General features: G+C 36.9%; 1 protein-coding gene and 1 pseudogene across 1 annotated transcript; both read left to right on the top strand.

Moving 5' to 3' along the window:
• Positions 1–3,233: 3,233 nt before the first annotated feature.
• LOC126617063 (uncharacterized) lies at positions 3,234–4,660 on the top strand (annotated as a pseudogene).
• An 8,853-nt stretch (positions 4,661–13,513) lies between these two features.
• On the top strand, positions 13,514–14,452 carry LOC126614735 (uncharacterized). Its single transcript, XM_050282384.1, has one exon. It carries the CDS (start codon positions 13,587–13,589, stop codon positions 14,229–14,231), a length of 645 nt encoding a protein of 214 aa, XP_050138341.1. The 5' UTR covers positions 13,514–13,586; the 3' UTR covers positions 14,232–14,452.
• Positions 14,453–17,611: the final 3,159 nt, after the last annotated feature.

The raw sequence follows: 17,611 nt of genomic DNA, 5'->3' as shown, positions 1-17,611 counted from the left end.
AGAGATTTTATGGACTTATGAAGTCCAAGGGCATTTTTGTAAATTCAGTATTCGAGATAAACTACCCCTTTATTATTAAAACAATGGAGCCGAGCAGTAGCAGCACCACCTCGCTGTGCTCTAGCGAATGTCACGACCAAACCACCACCATATCATCACCATCAACCTCGTGGAAGACTACCACTCTTGTACCCAGTTTGCTCAGAACGCCAAGTGGAAAAATGGAACTGCACATTGACTTTTATCATTGTTTACTCATTTCTCCGACTATGGTGAATCTTGAAACCCTCAAATCCTTCTTATTTTGAAGCTCTTATGTTGTTTTAACCTTAAAAATGAGTTTGGGGGACGATTTGATGCAGAACATTCACTGGGAGGATTTTCCCTAGTTTTTTGGTGAGAGATTAGGCGGCTTTGAGCCATTTTTCGACCAATTCTGGCCACGTCAGGACCCCATGTTGGCTGAAAAATGGCAGTGAATTTCTGATAAAAATACAGTCTCGTGTGGAGAGCACATAACAAACTATCTTTATGTTTTCTAAACTGCACGTTGCCTATTTTGTATAACTTAACCATTGATTCATTGAATATAATTTATAAGCTCTAACTAATTAAGCTTGAACTTGGAAAATGTAGAGCAAGGATCGAACATTAGTATTGAGATGATACAATTTTTTTAAACTCGACTCAATTATATATTAGAGTGACCAATATTTAGGGGTGGAATTTTTTCCTGAAAATCCCGAACCGTCCCGAAATTTGACCGAAAAATACCCAAACTGAATTTCCCGAAACACTTGGTACCCGAAATCGAACCCATCCCGAAAGTTTATGTTTGGGATTTGGCCACAAGTTTGAATGCGTTCGGTAATCCCGAACCGAACCGAATGTTATATCTATCTATATATATATATATATATTTTTTTTAATTTATAATTAGAAATTACTTGGACTGTTGGATTGGTTAAGATCTAATCCAATTATCCATTGAGTTAGGTCATTTTGTTATCCTCCTTCCTTCGATCTCCCGAACACTCACACTCTCACTCAATCTCTCGAACGGCTCTCATGCTCCCGCCACTCTGCTCCTCCATCGATTCGAGTTACAACGCTCCTCTCGTCCTCTGTCCACTTCAACGACGCTCATCCCACCCTCCGTCCTCTTCATTCAACGAAGTGAATCTGACACCAATCGAGTCCCAAAATCTAGGTAAGGGTTTCTGAATTTCTGAAATCTATGCCTATTGATGCGAGAGTGAGAGGTTAATTAATGGAACGTAATCATCCTTTTCTTCTTCTTTTTTTGCTTGAATCGTGTTTTCTCTCTCTTTTGGGATTTAATTTCGAATTAGGGTGGGTGCAGTGCAGTGCAGGACCTGTATGCCTTTGGAAGGGTAGGTGCACGAATTCATGGGTTCATTCAGATTAAGATTAGGGTGGGTGGGCGCATGAATTTGTAGAATAAAGTTATAGGGGATGGGGAAATAGGGCATGCACGAATTGCAGTGGGTTTCAGATTAGGGTGGGGCAGTGCAGGACTGCAGGCCTTTGGGACTTGGGAGGTGGGTCACGTGATAGAACCCCACTTCAACCTTTACTCAAATGAAAGATATACTAACAAGAACACCAATACAATCAAATATTCACTCACCCTTTGCATCTGCACATATCTCAGCTTATATAGCTGGTTACAAGCTAAAGAAATCCAACTCAACAATTGACACCTGGTTAACAAAGTGATGCCACTTGGCATCCTAACATTACCCCTCCCTTAGAAATCAACCTTGTCTTTAAGGTTTAGCTTTGAAAATTCCAGTAGCATTCTTTTGATTATGATTTGGCAATGGATCCAACTACTATAGGTTGATCTAGAGACAATGAGTGACATAAGCCAGTAGTATATAATAGCACCATTCCTATTAATTTGCTACAACAATATATGCTTCCACAAGTAGTACGAAGACTGATATGTTTTTCCTTTGTAAACAAGCAATAACATATGTACTGAACTAATGAAACCATAAGTCTGTGCTTCCACCAAGAGCTTACTGCTGAAAACATTAACTCCACATTACACCCTCCAAAAAAATTTGAGCAATGGTACTGACCAAAAAGTCATCTCAGATAGTTTGGTAGGGACCACTACTTGGGCTGTTTGGCTTGGCTAGAGCCAAAGGCAGGTTTTGTGGCTGGGGCCATGGATTAAGGCATTGGGGCGTAGTGCTAGGTGAGCCGCATGGCTCATGTCTTTTAGGCTCTTGGACCTACCATGGTCAGGTCGACGATTGAGAGAAATGAGGAGGTTGCAGACCTCATGGGCTGCTAAAATGCTGGGTATGTAGGCCTCCTGTCTGCTAGTCCGAGAGAAAAAAATGAAGGAAAAACCAGTATGGGTTGAGTTCCCCTGTTGAGTACCGTGAATGGCGTTGGCTACTTAGTTCTCTTGGCCAGGAGAAAGGTAAGCTGCTCCATAAAAATGAGGTAAAAAAGATCAAGGCAGATGCATTGGCTCGTCTGATCGATGTCGTGGAGCCTACTATGAATGAAGGTGGTAATAAGATCTTCCCTGCTCGCTCAAGAGATGTCGGTTGAGAAAAAACTAAAGATTTCCTCAGCTGCTCGTGAGGGTGCACCTGCTGCCAAGAGGCCTGTGATTGACATGGCTTCTTCCAATGGGAAGCAAAATGAGGCTACTAGATGTGAGCATGTGGCGCTTGCCGTGTCAAAAATGGCTAGTACGATTACTGATAGGATTGCTCAATGTAGAGGTTCCGTCATGCCCCTAGTGTCGAAGTCTGATTGATTGGGGAGCCTACACCCCTTACTAAGGCTACTCCTACGGTGTCCCAAGTGCCTGTCTCATCGACGTCATTAGTGTCGTTGAGCCGCTCAGTACACGGCGACTGCACCGGTGTCGCCGCAATCCGAAGCCTTCTGATCACACTTCCTCAGCATCCAGAGTCGAGGGTGAGGCCTCCCAGCCAGGTAGTTTTTTCTAATTCTCAATCACTATGTTGTATTTTTTTTTCATTTTCAAATTGGGTGCAAATTTGCTGGATTGTGAAAATGTGGTGCGGGTTGTGAATTATTGCTATTTTACTGTTTTAAGGTTTTGGGAAATGCTATACTATTAGGGGAGGTTGTGTCGAATTTTCTGTAAAAATTTATGCTTAGGGTTTTTACCATTTAAGTATTTTTGGCCAGCTTAAAAAAATTCCAGGGGACCTAGTCGAATGCTGAAGCCGACACAGAGCGTACGTCTGACCGGCTCCAAGATCAAGATTGAATATGACCCGCAACATCGTGGAGCGGCTACCTCACAGCAGCATAGTAGCGTCGTTAGTAGCTGTGGTGTTTTTATTCGACAAAATTGTCCTGTGCAGTGGGAGTCTTGAGCAGAAATTCCTGAGGAGACAAAGAAACTGGTGCAAGGCAAGTTGTCGATTAGTATTTTAATTTTTAACCTTTATCATTTTTTTAATTTTGTTTACAAATATTAAAAACCAAAATATTTAATATGTTAAAATTATTAAATTTCTTACTATTATTTTATTGTTTTTCATATTCGTAGGTCATTTATGATCTTAAGGACATATCCCTCAAGGTCATGGCCTACTTAGAGGAGACCTTAGCAACCCAGTACAAACATTGGAAGAACAATCTTCACACGTATTTTAAGCAATGGGATGATCTAAAGATCGCTTGCCTACATGGTCCAATCGAGTTGCAGGATCGGCCGAAGGATTGGGAATGGCTCTGCAAACATTTTACGGACCCAAATTTTGTGGTATGTACATAATATTTTAATAGTAATTTATTATTGTTTTAGTTATTTTTTTAAGCTTATTTTATTAATTTATTTCAAATAGTTGCACTAACATGTATATTGTGTGTTTAACAGAAGAAATTTGTTGCTGGCAAGAAAGCTCGAGAGTCAAAGACATTTCTCCACCATTCTGGTTCGAAGCCCTTTTCGTATAGGCTTGAGGCAAAACGTCAGGTAAAAGTATATTATTTTTTAAATTTTATACAATTTATTTATTATTATTGATAAATAAAATTTTCTTAATGTTGTTTTCTTCATGAGGGTTCTAAGTTCCCAGAGATCGACCTGTTCGAGGAAGTTTATGTTCGACCTAGTGATGAGACCACTCAGCAGCTTCATGTAAGTACATGTAATTGTTATTATTCTTATATGTATGAATCATTCAAATATTATTTATATTTTGTTATTAAACGTTATATGTTTTTTCTTTATTATTACATGCTACTATGGTGGAAAAGCACACTATTGTTCTCTAAGAAGCAACATTGCAGCTTACCCCAGAGACCCCGATCGAGGACGTCACGGTACCTAAGGATGCAGGTTTTCAGATCCTAACTGATGTCCTGGATCAAAACTTCGGTCGTTGTCATGGCAAGGTTGTTCGGTGCCTCTTCTTCTAGATCGAACACAGCAAATGTCAATGCATTGAAAGAGGAAATGAGAACCCTAAAGGGTCATCTTGCGGTCCAGGGCGAGCAGATGAAGGCCTATGTTGGGCATATGAGAGACCTTGTATGAGCTATACAGATGTTTGGCCTCCAAATCTCGCTACCAACACCTGATCTTGCTACACTATCGACCTGCGAGCCACTTCGCCCTACCGATACCCAGTAGCCTGATGTATCAAACCTAGAAGACTACTTGTAATTTTTTCTTTTTTTTTTTGTTCGGACATCTTGTATGTGTTGTAGGGCTATTTGATTGAACGATCTAGGGTTTAGAGAGAGGGGTCTGCTATGGTTAGAGAGAAGATAGTGATTTAATTGTGATATGTGTTTGATTTACCCTATTGTGCCTTTATTAATAGTAGTAGGAGAGGTAAAAACCTTTCCCTTTAGGATTACAACAATTAATAGGTAATCTACTCCTAATAGGAATATAAGATACATTCCCATATTCCCTAGGATTTACACAATCACATTCCTATTCTAAATATGTGACATAAACTTTCCAGCGTTATCCAGTCAAATCGACTTAATCGGATAATCAGAGTGGTGAGCCCTTAGCTTAATGATTTAAGTTAGGAGTTTAGCAAACACGGCGTAGCGTATGGACAACAAGCAAACATGTGACCATCTTGTCGATGCATCAACCAACACCATAAAGTATCTAAATGGTCCTCAAGTTGGTTGGATAGGTCCATAAATGTCCCCTTGAATCCTCTGAAGAAATTTAGGGGGGTTGTGAATAATCTTTGTATGGGAGGGTTGAGTATTCAACTTCCCTAGACAACACACTTTGCATGGCGGGAGTCCAACATAGGGATGTAACTTATGCCCGTGTGAAGATTTGAGGATACAGCGCATCATGTCACGTCTATGATGTCCCAAATGGTCATGCCAAAGCAACAAAGTGTCCTGGAACTCAGGCATATGGCCGGCCACACTATGGGCTTCTATGCCGCGAATGGTTATGATGTACAACCCACTCAGCAGACATTCCAACTTCTTGTGAATATGCTTCTGGCCATATTCGTATGAAGTGATACAAAGAAATTCAGAACCATTATCTTCAGTGGTTTCAAGATGATATTGATTATCTCAAATATCTCTAAAACTCAGCAATGTTCTTCCAGAACGTGGAGAATAAAGTGCCTCCTTAATGGTCAAAATTGTATCATTAGACAACATGATACGTGCCTTTCCGTATCCTTCAATCAGGTTGGATTGGCTTGAGAGAGTTGTCAAAGGAGCTTTCTTGGGTATTAAGTTAGTAAAATAGTGTCGTTCATGCAAGATGGTGTGCGTGGTTGCACTAGCTGCCAAACAACTAACTTCCTCACTTGACATACCTAGAAATAAATTGATTGAATTGGTCACATGTATAAATATAAGTCCATTCATTCAATTAAGCAATTCGAGAAAATAATATCCATTCAAATAACAATCCATAATTCAAAACAAACCAAAACCAAACAAATTATTCCAAATACTTAGAAAAATTGTTCAAAATTAAACCTTAAATCTAGAAAATAGGGGGTAGGGCTGGCCACTCCTAGTGGGTTTGGCCACTAGGGGTAAACACCCTAAAAACATATCTAATTTATTGATCCATAGGCACTGACACCTCCTGAAAATTCGATATCTCCATTGATGTAGTTGCATCTTCCGGATGATCCACATGTGCAAAGTTAGACTCACGATGGGAATGATACTTGGCAATAGCCTAAGGGGAAGCTCGGCATACACGTGACCAATGATCCCTTGATCCAGAGCAATAACACATGTCCAGTTCAGTAAAAGCGGACTGAATTAGAGATTTGCCCTTGTTCTTAAAGTTTGGGTCCTTAAGGGTGAGTGGTGGACGCTGCTGGGTCACATTTCTTTCTTTAGGTGCGGCACTCTATTGACCTTGGCCCGTAGTGGTGCTTGCCACCCATTGCCACGGTTACGACAATTCTTTCGTCATTTATGGCTACTATAATTAATCGTATGCGCTTCAGGCGTGGCATTCAAGCCAGTAAGTCGCGATTGATGATTCTTCATCAAAAGCTGGTTCTGCTTTTCAACGAGAAGTAAAACAGAAATCAAATCTGAAAACTTGGTGAATTTATGTGCCCTATATTGTTGCTGCAGGACAATATTGATGGCATGGAAGGTTGAATAGGTCTTCTCCAGGAGACCTAATTTCAACAAAGAACGGATTCTACAAACTTCAGAGTTGTATTCATTCACGGACTTAAAGTCCTGGAAGCGAAGATGTTGTCAGTCGTGTCTTGCTTCAGGCAAGTATATGTCTTTCTGGTGATCGAAACGGTCAGCCAGAGCAAGCCAGAAGGTGCGTAGGTGTATCTTCAAATAAAGATCATTGCAATAGCCTAATGAGCTTTGTCAACAAGTTTGTCAGCGATAGGTGTCTCGATGGTGGCTCTAATGCCCTTTGCAGTTAGATAGAGCTTCACGACTTGAACCCACTTTAGATAGTTTCTTCCCGAGAATTCTAGAGCGGAGAAATCGAGCTTGTTCAAGTTCGACATGTCTCTAAAACTGAGGGAAAAACGTGAGTAGTCATATGGTAAGCCATAGACATATATTGTAGAACATGCAGGTTCTATAGACACGTATTGGTTTAATTTATGCATGAAAACTATAGGTTTCATATGGTATGTTTTGAATGAAAACTTCGGGTTTCAAAGGCACTAAATTTGAAACTATAGGTTCAATTTAGTTTTAAGAACAATTAGTTCATAATGAGAGGTTCCTACAAGAAACACAGAATGCAATATACTAATTTGAATATAGTGGATTTGAGGTTCTTTGGGAACTCAAATGTGGGAGCTTCGTTACAATGAAAGTATGTGACAGTTCAAAGTATAAAAATAAATTATTGAATCGTTAATGTCCAAAAGTGATCTTCAAGTCAATAATTTTGGATTCATTATCAAATTAATGGATTGTAGGTCATTTTTAATTAATTCAATAAATCGGGCCATACGGGGTCAATTTTAGAAGCTAAATAATATTAAAATAATATTATTGGATAAAAAATATAGCCCCAAAAATATTTGGGTTGGGTGCCGTGAGTAGGCAAGGCCCTAAGGCCTCGGGGGTGAACTGCAGGCCATGGGCGAGGGAAATTAAGAGCAGCCCAAACTATAGGTTTGGGCTTCAAGGGGGTGCGGGTCAAGGCCCAACGACAACTGGCCTGTGAGGTGAAGCACGAGAGGACAAAGCCCAGCCCCTTGGGCTGGTGTGTGGGTTCGTATGGGAGCCCAACCACATAGGCTGGCTTCCTGTGTTGCGAGCTGCAAGAAAAACTAAGCCCAATCAAGTGGCTAGCACCAGAGGGAGCAGGTCTACGGGCCTAGGTGTGTGCGGGACAAGAACCCAGCAAGCAAAGCTTGCCGTGGGTTTAGTCTGGATCCAAGAAGGCTATGAGCCTCTTTAGAGGTAGAACAGGTAGAACTGGGGCTCTATGCCCATGCCAGTCAATCGGGCCGAAGGCCTAGAAGTTCAAATAGGTGCAGCAAAGCCCAGAGGGTTGCTGTCGATGTTGTGTCGCAGGGGTAGTGCCATACTATGTCCAATTTCCCTTAGGGTTTAGGAAACCCAAATTTGCTTCTAATTTATTTTATATAATTTAACTCGAATATTCCACATAACAATTTAATTGTGCGATGCATGAAACAAATATATATATTGACAAATATATGAACATATACAATATATATATATATATATATATATATATATATATATATATATATATATATCGGATGGAAAATATAAACATAGAGGGGTTCATGCATCATGGGGAATGTTTTCATGCTTCGTGGACATTTCAAATATCTTCTTTTATTTTAAGCGTACCTGATTAGCAGAAAACGAATAAGCCTTTGAATTTGGTGGATGATAGCCTCCTCCTACGATGAGTCAATTCCTCAGCTTCTGGCAAGTGAGTGCTGATAATGTGTTGTAGGCCTATTTGATTGAACAATCTAGGGTTTAGAGAGAGAGAGAGGGGGCCGGCTATGGTTAGAGAGAAGAGAGAGTGATTTAATTGTGAGGTGTGTTTGATTCACCCCATTGTGCCTTTATTTATAGTAAGGTAAAAACTTTTCCCTTTAGGATTACAACATTTAATAGGTAATCTACTCCTAATAGGAATATAAGATACATTCCCAAATTCCCTAAGATTTACACAATCACATTCCTATTCTAAATATGACTGCAACAGTATATACATTTTCATATATTTATAATTAAATACTTTTCCTTAGTTAATTAATTATTGTTTAGAATTTGATTATAATATTTATTAAAAATTAAAAAAATAATGTTTTTGACAAAAACAAAAAAAAAGGGTTTGCGCGACGAAGAAGAAACTTATGTCGCGCAAAGCCACTTTGCGTGACTCATGTTTCTTATTTGTCGCGCAAAGCCACTTTGCGTGACTCATGTTTCTTATTTGTCGCTCAAACCCTTCTGTCACTGCCTTGGAACGACGATTATCACGCGACGAAGGTTTGTTGGGCTAATTTTTGTGCGACGATTGACTTTGCGTGACGAAAGACCTGTGTCGCACAAAGTGTTTTTTCTACTAGTGCGCCTCCATATTTTTCTCGATTATTTTTTACTCCACATGATTCATTGCATCAAATCTAGCAATGATTTACAAATTAAAAGTCACGTGCTAATTTTAGGGTTAACTTTTTGGTTTAATTAAAAAACTGGTGGAGTAGATATCTACTATTCTATTCGCTGCTGCGTACAACACGGCAAAGGTAAACAAGAACATTGTGGAAAAAAAAATTATGAAAACCATTCAAACGTGGTTTCATTCTATTCCGCATATATGCGTGTGTTTTCTGCAAAAATTGAAGAACCATTCAACAATCCACATCCATGTTATAATTTAGGATCACAGTAAGATTTACTATGCAAACCTAAAGATAACAAGCTAAGATGTAAGTTAGACCAGTTTGTTCAATGTGTCTGACTTGTATCTTTGTATCCTAATTCAAATATCTTCAGTTAATTAAAATTGGGGTAGAAAATATGGTCAAAGGTATAAACTTTTCCGCATATCTCATAAATAAGCACAAATTGGCTAGCTAGAACAGTGAACCAATGATTAAGACAAACCCTAACAAGGCCTTTGAATCTAGGGACGAGTTTTATTGCACGCATGTTATGCATGGTCCTATGGGTCTGGGTAAGTTTCTCATGCAATGGGTCAACAAATCAAGAGCATGGGACTTAACCAAGTATCAAGCGTGTGGCTGTTCTTAATTTGAAACCATGAATTGATGATAACTCCAGAGTTTCTTAAATATTAAGTGCCTCATGATTATACCGGGTCAAAATATAATTAACTAGGTAGAAGCTAAGCAAAGCACTAAAAATGAAGGGAGAGAGGCCTTCACACACTATTTTAGGTTCTCATACGCTTCTTTTGATTTTTGGCCATCCAATTGAATAATTCAAACGAAAATAACGGTCTAGATTAAACAAAAGTGTGTTTGAGGCTAAAAAGGATGTGTTTATTATTTTCCAAATAAAATTCATCATTCCTTAATTCTTATATATTTTGCAAAATAAAAATAAGAAATAAGGATGCGGAGGCACTGAAGAGAGTTAAAAGTAGGGTTCGGTTCGGTTCTAAACGGTTCGGTTTTTTGCCAGAACCGAAATTTTGGTTCGGTCCAATTTTTTTCGGTTTTTTTTTTCAGTTCGGTTTTTTTCGATTTTGATTTTTTTCGGTTTGGTTTCGGTTTTTTCATGAATTTTTTTTTAATATTTTCTCGGTTTTTTTCGGTTTTCGGTTTTTTGAACCCACCCCTAGTTAAAAGGTGAAATAAAACTATTTTGAACGTTCCTTGGCGCACTGGTTTACATATATATATCCATTATTTTGGGGTACTGGTTTAAAAATTCTTCTTTGGTTAAGGGATCTCTTAAATAAACTTTTTTTTTGGAGGACAATCTCTTAAATAAACTTATTTGAGGATCTTTTTGTAGAATGATCCACCCATACATCTTTCGGTTTTTTCTCAAAGACTATCACTACCAAAATTCACCTAAATTCGATACCATTTGACCGTTAGATTAAATGGTAGTCATATTAGTTCTTCTTTGAAAAATTCTATTCGTCTATTTTTTACACTACAATTGAATGTATTAATAATTTTAAATTTATCTAATTTTTTTTTAAAGAATGATCTATAAATAAAAAACGTTATGTAATAAAGATCAAAAGGTGTCCCTTAAATAAAATATTTGAGAAATCCCTCAAGGGACTGCAGGTTCACATATTTATTTATTTATTTACTGTTTGTCAACCCAACAATGGAATTTCTTTAACAAAAGAAAAAAAAACCTAACAATGGAATAAGACATTCCACATGATATTCATTCCATTTCAGTTTTAAGAATCATTCTTGATTCTAATAATTAAACATGTTGCAAGTTAATTAAAAGTGGATAAATTAGGTTATCTTTTTTTTTTTAAATGAGACAACTAGTGGGAAGCCATGGTTATTCACTTTTTCCGGGATAAATTAGGTTATCATTCTTTGTTTTTATTTTTATTTATAAATTGATTTTTTTTCTTGTCATTATTTGAATAATAAATTATTTACATGTCATCATATGTACATTTTAAAATGTTAAGCTTATTAATCATTTCCAAGGGGAACTGTTATTAGCACTCGAAAAATCTCATTCTACATTCATCACAAGTATATTTTTCTTTCTAATTATAGAAAATTTGGAGTGCACAATGAGATTTTTTTTAGTGCAAATAACAATTCTCTTTCCAAATATATCTTTTAGTATTTTTGATATATTTTTATTTTAAATTTGTACCCATTTTTTTAATTTGTACAAATATTCTATTAAATTTTAATTTGTACCCATACTTTTAATTTTAATATGTACTCATATTTTTTAATTTAATTTGTATTCATCTTTTTTTTTTTTGCTAAATGTACCCATTTTAATTGCATGTATTTATTTTATTTCTTAAAATATATTAATAATTACGTGGGTACATTATCTTTTTGCTTGAACTATGTGAAGACTATTATTGATTTTTAAGTAATTATTATATTATAGAAATATTATTTGAATTTGTTTAAATTTCATTATTTGTGGGATATTGAATGCATAAATGCAGAAGTTAAATCCCTTAAATGATGTTAGATATCTCGATCAAACTATTTAAACAAACAATGTTTCATTATAACTATTAGGAAACTTCCCCAAAATGCGGCAAAGGGGATAAATCTCCCTTAAATTTCGCAAAAGGGTCAAAATTGATCCTAAAACCAGAAAGAAAGTTAAAGCATCTTCATAAAACAAGCAAGAATTGAAGATTGCTCACAAAATAGGCAACAAGGGCTCTTAAATTTGGCCAAGCAAGGGAATTAATACACAAAACATGCCTAAATTCTCCCATGGATGAATTAGGACATAAATGAAAGCCAAATCCATCCAAAGGCAAGCCTTGAAAAGCCTATAAATACAAGGTCCTCATACAAGCATAAGGGTCGAAAAATCTCTAAACTGAATAACCTCTGCCAAACCTTTGAAGACTAATACGCTGCCAAAGCTCTCTTCGAAGAACATTCAACCAAAGCCAAAGCACTTCCTTGAAGAATCAACAAGCGTTTGTGCCGATTCCTTCAAGGCTTTGTTGCAAGCTTAGAAACTTGTAGCAACGTTCGTTTCAAGATCAAGTCGCCAAGATCCTTGAAGCAACAAAATCCCACATCAAACACTACCTTTGCCGCACCCTTGAGGTGAAGATCATCCACACGTTGTTTTCAAGCTCAAAACTTGAAGCAATCGTTTGCCCGAGATCAAGTCATCGCGACCCTTGGATCAACAACCTACGCATCTATATCTAATTTGAAGACTAAATCAAAGGAAAATTATAAACAAAGATTGTAACGTACAAATTCAAATCAATACAAATCTACTTTGTACACGTGTTCTCGTTTTATTTGTTACAGAATTTTCATGTTTACAGTATGTATCTGTAAACAAAACCTATTGCAGTTTTTGCACTCCGTTTGGGTATCTCTCAAACGATGCGATTAAATCTTCAACATGAGTCATCCATAGACCATAGCTAATCTAAACCCTGACCTCTCTCCTAACCCTAAAATCAAAGATGTTGTCGAAATTAAAATTCAGATGTTAAGAAGTAACTAAAAACCATTTGTCGGCACACAATTTAAGGGATTTAGGTATGATCACGCGCAGTTGAAGGTATTTTGTAGATGGGTAATGTTAAGAAACTAAATTTGTAGATAAAATTTGTAAATTAAATGATGTGTCACCAATAGAAATGAACACATTTATCAACGTTTAAGTAATAATTCAATCATTAACTTTCATATCATTTAGTTTACAAAATTAGTTTATGAATTTAGTCTCTCTGACATATCCTTTGTTTATATATAGACACACAAACACACTAGCTGGCAATCTCCACACATTTATATGCATGTGCTTGTATGAAAAATAAAAGTATGGTTGAGTGAGGGACATCTAAATTTAAAAAAAAAAAAAAAAAAAAAAATATATATATATATATATATATATATATAGAGAGAGAGAGAGAGAGAGAGAGAGTAAGGACGAAATGGATTCCAGTTTCCCTCTTAAATTTACAAAGATTAAAATTTACATGAAAAGTATAAAATAATAATAAAAAAAAAATCTTCCACAACATACTCCCACTTCTCTCTCTGTGTTATGTCATAGATGTATTAGTTACACCTTACTTTCATGACCGAAAAACCGAATTTAAGGTAACATAAAGGGCACCACACAAAAAAGAAAACGATCTGGTTAAAGTAACTTTGAAAAGAACAATTAATCACGTACCAAAAGATAGAGCTTGTCAAAGCCGTCATAACTGACCACCGGCATGCTCAAATCTAAAGGAAAACAAGGAAAGACTTTATCCAAGTCAACTTCATCCCTTCCCTCACATATAATAACCCCCAACACCCTTTCTCTCCCGTCGTCCATTACCTAAAAGCCAACTACCTTCCCAATTCCTTAACTATCATCTCGCTCCATCCAATCATATGGGCAATGCAGTTTCTCCCTGCTTTCAGCAAAAAACAAACTCAGTTGTGAAAGTAATATTTTCAGAAGGCAGCACCACAAGATTCCTCAAAGGAAAACACATCGCTGGAGAGATCATGTTCGAGTTCCCTGACCAAATGGTTTGCCACGCAGACTCTTTCTTCATCGGCCGCCCGGTTCCTGCCTTAGCCATCAACGACGAGCTCATGCTTGGCCAGACCTATTTCGTTCTTCCGATTGATCGTTTCGCATGCAGCGTCCTCTCAGCCTCGACCCTCGCCGCCCTAGGCTCATCGTCGAGGCCCAACAAGAAGGCAGCTCCTATCAATTTCGGGGAGTGCCCGTTTGAGTATATAAAGGGTTCAAACGGAAAGGTCTTGATCAAGGTGGTGCCAGAGTTCATAGCAAGGCTAATTGCAAGAAGTCACAAGGAAATTGATGGGTCGTCTGAGGCTATAAGTTCTGTAAATACTACTTTTCTTTGTAGCACACCTGAGCTGCAAAAGCACTATGAACAACTCGTTGTGTCTAAAGAGCAATTATGGTCGCCTAAGCTTGAAACCATTTCTGAGTATAAGGTTAGGTTTTCACCATGCAAATATATAGGGCTGGAGTGGAAAGAAAAAGAGCAGGAAGTCATCTAGTTAATTTCCTTTTTGTTTTTATACAATTTAATTGAATTTTGTATCAAGGGAAAAGTTAATTTGTAAATTTACTATACTAGTAGCTAATTAAGGGCATTAGAAGAAAGAAAGATTTGCTAATTGTACGTGTTGTTTTCTTGATTATTATCTATATGTATTTGTGACTAGTACAAAATTTAATTTTTGTTAAAGTAAAATAGTAAAATAGTTTTTTCTTTTTATTATAAGAGATATTCGTAGTCTAAGCTACAATAAAATAAAATATATAAAATAAAAAAAAAGGAGTTTGAATCCGGGATAAAGTAGCTTCAAGAGAAAGGCTAATCCACAGGACAATCCACCACTTGCTTCTTTTTCTATTAGAGCATTGCCCTTTTAGTTGCATAAATCTTTGTTCAAATTGGTTCATCTTTATATTTGGTCATGTACTAGTCGCTATATAACTTTATTGTAATTGTGGAAACTAAATTTCATCGGTTTCAAATGAGATGTCAAGTGTGTATTAAAGCAGATCTAGTGAACCTGGATTCGAAAAAGAGTACTTGGATTCTCAAAATAACTAAAAAGTGTATCATGCCCGAATCTAATTGGGGTTAGAATTTCGCCAACACTCAAGCCTTGCATGCGTGTGTTGAGTATTAACTATAAGAGGGGATGTCTCCTCGTAAATCACGCTTAGTAGAGGTGACACCTCTGCAAAAGTTGGCGTGTGAATCCTTCATGTGATGGGCTCGGGAGCATTTTTGCTCACCACCATTTCGTGTGGTGTATGCTCACCATCCTAGTTATCACCGTTAGATGAATTTGAATTTCGAGATTCGTGTAGTGGATAAGCACAAATCTCAATATTCAAACTCATCTAACAGTGATAAATAGGGTGGTGAGCCAACACCACACTAAATGATGGTGAGCAAAAATGATACGCTAGGCCACCCTCATTCAGCAGAATTGGTGGGCTATACAAATTGAACGTATTGTTTTCTTTCTTTCTCTCTATATGTATTCGTGAGCAGAACAAAATTTAGTTGTTATCAAAGTAAAATTGCTTATATTCTTTTTATTACTAGTAATATTTTTATTCTAAGCTCGACTGAGAGAATGGAAAATTGTAATACAATAGTTTAAAGTGAAAGGCGAATCCACCAGAGCAGTTCGTCATTCGCTCCTTTTGTATTAGAATTAAAATTTATTATTTCAGTTGCATAATATATTTTTTTAACTAGTTCATCCCTATATTTGGTCATGCATCCATATCAAAGTTTATTGTAATTTGTATAGTCCAACTTTAGAACGAACATTTGTCTATATATCTCGATTCATATAAAATGTGATTATATTATATTATCGTCAATAAAAATTATTAATATGTTGTCGATACATTTTCGACCATATTAACATATTAACATAGTAACAATGCACTTCCGTCCTTTATGCATAAAGAATTTTGAAGTAGTTTGTATTTTTATATGTCTTAGGAAAGAGTATAAAGCTTTTCATATGCATATGAATGAATATATACTGTACGATACCGTTAAAAAGGGTCTGCTAGGTATCCCATGAGAATAGAAAAGTAAAATAAAATATGCATGTGAGTTTAAGATAAAAGAATATGGGTTGGACTTCTTGTCCACCAAAACCCATTATACGAATACCTTCGGGGTCAAGCCAAATTAGCTTGAGTGGCCGCAAGGCAAGTGAGATGAATCCTGATTCGACGTACCTAACCCAAACCGCCAAATCTAGTTGGATTTGGTATTCAATTCATCGTACAGATTGAGGAGGCAATAAAGCTCTTTGACCCTAGATTCTCTCATAGTTTTAGGTTATACCTAAACTTGTTTTACAACTTATCAACACACGGCATGCAACAGTCTCCTAAGCCTGAGCACATCGGTTTCAACTTGATACAGATTTCTGACTTGACAGTCAGAAATGTTCATTGGTCAGCAGTTATTTTGCCCTCAAGGTTTGTTCCTCTTGTAATCGTATATCTAAAGAGACAAAAATAATAATGATTTTCATTCAAATCAACCATATTTATGGATTTCTTGCAGTGGTGGTTTTGGTGGGGCGCCCGGAAGGTGGGGAGGGTGATGGAAGAGAAGTGTCCAGCCGCACAGAGCTCAAATGTATCATCCGAAAATATTTACACAGTTAAACGCGAAAAAAGTTTCAAGTGGGACCTACAACTACCTATTTTTCAACTTTCCCATTTTTTTGGTAAAAACAAAAAGCTTTTCTAGTTTTCTGATTTTTTTAGCAACTTAATAATACTTTAGTGGCCCTTACAATTTAATTTAATGATGATTTTGCAGCAAAAAATGCACGGACAACCATTTTTAAGTGAAACTTTAATGTTGTACTTTTTGAAGGTTTTGTTATTTGGTTTCTTAAGATTGAACTAATTGTTGTTTATTTAGTAATGGTTATTTTTGTAACTTTCTTTACTTATTATGTAAAGATATAATTAGCGTGAGTTCTAAAGTTTGTTTCAATTTTAGTTATTGCTTTCTAGTATTAATATATTGAATTTTTTAAATACTATCTTAAGAAGGCCTTTTTTATAAATTAGCTTTTTAGCCAAAGTAGTCCTTGAGATTGGCCAAACTCCTCAGTTTTGTCCCTAATACCAATATAGTATTTTCGTTAGAAATCTTAAATTTTTTGTTAGTGTGCTGATGTGGCATTACACACAAATAATTAATTTATTAATTCTAGAATATATAAAAAATGAAAATGAGATAAAAAAACAAAATGAAAAAGAGAAAAACGGAAAATAAAGGCTTGTCTCTCAATCTCTCAGCCCATCAGACAATGTCGTCCAGCCCGTCATCTTCAGCATTGTTCCCATTCGTCATCTCCTCCATTCGTACCTTTCCACTTGCTGCACCTACCAACCCAAAACCTAGCCATCGACCTCCATGCTATCTAACGCATCCCTTTCGACCCAAACCCTAAGAGCAACTCCAGTTTAGGCAGCCCGAGGGAGAGTGGAGGCTCAAGCTTCGGGTCTATGAGGAATTGCCAGCCCGGGAGCTCGAGTGGATGTGACGCCAGGGCTGACGTCATCATGGCGTCAGCCCAATTTTATATTTTTTCTGTCAGGCGCGTGCGACTCACTCGCGCTTGGGGCTGCGTTAGCCGATAACTTTTCAGAGTATGGGGCCAGTGTCACATTCTGCCGAGGTTACTGTTGGGAAGCCACATGGCTTCCCACGGTCCATTCGATCTCAACGACTCTTTAAATTGGACCGTTCGATTTGCAACGGTAATAAAAATAAAAAAATCTTATTTAATATCAACCGTTGGATCTGAGATCAACGGTTGATATTATTCTACTTTATAAATAAATAAATAAAAGAAAAAATAGTTTTAAAATT

Source organism: Malus sylvestris, chromosome 3, assembly GCF_916048215.2.
Source record: "Malus sylvestris chromosome 3, drMalSylv7.2, whole genome shotgun sequence".
Classification (NCBI taxonomy): Eukaryota; Viridiplantae; Streptophyta; class Magnoliopsida; order Rosales; family Rosaceae; genus Malus; species Malus sylvestris.
Note: the sequence above shows the minus strand (reverse complement) of the source record. Positions and strands in the feature narration are given on the sequence as shown.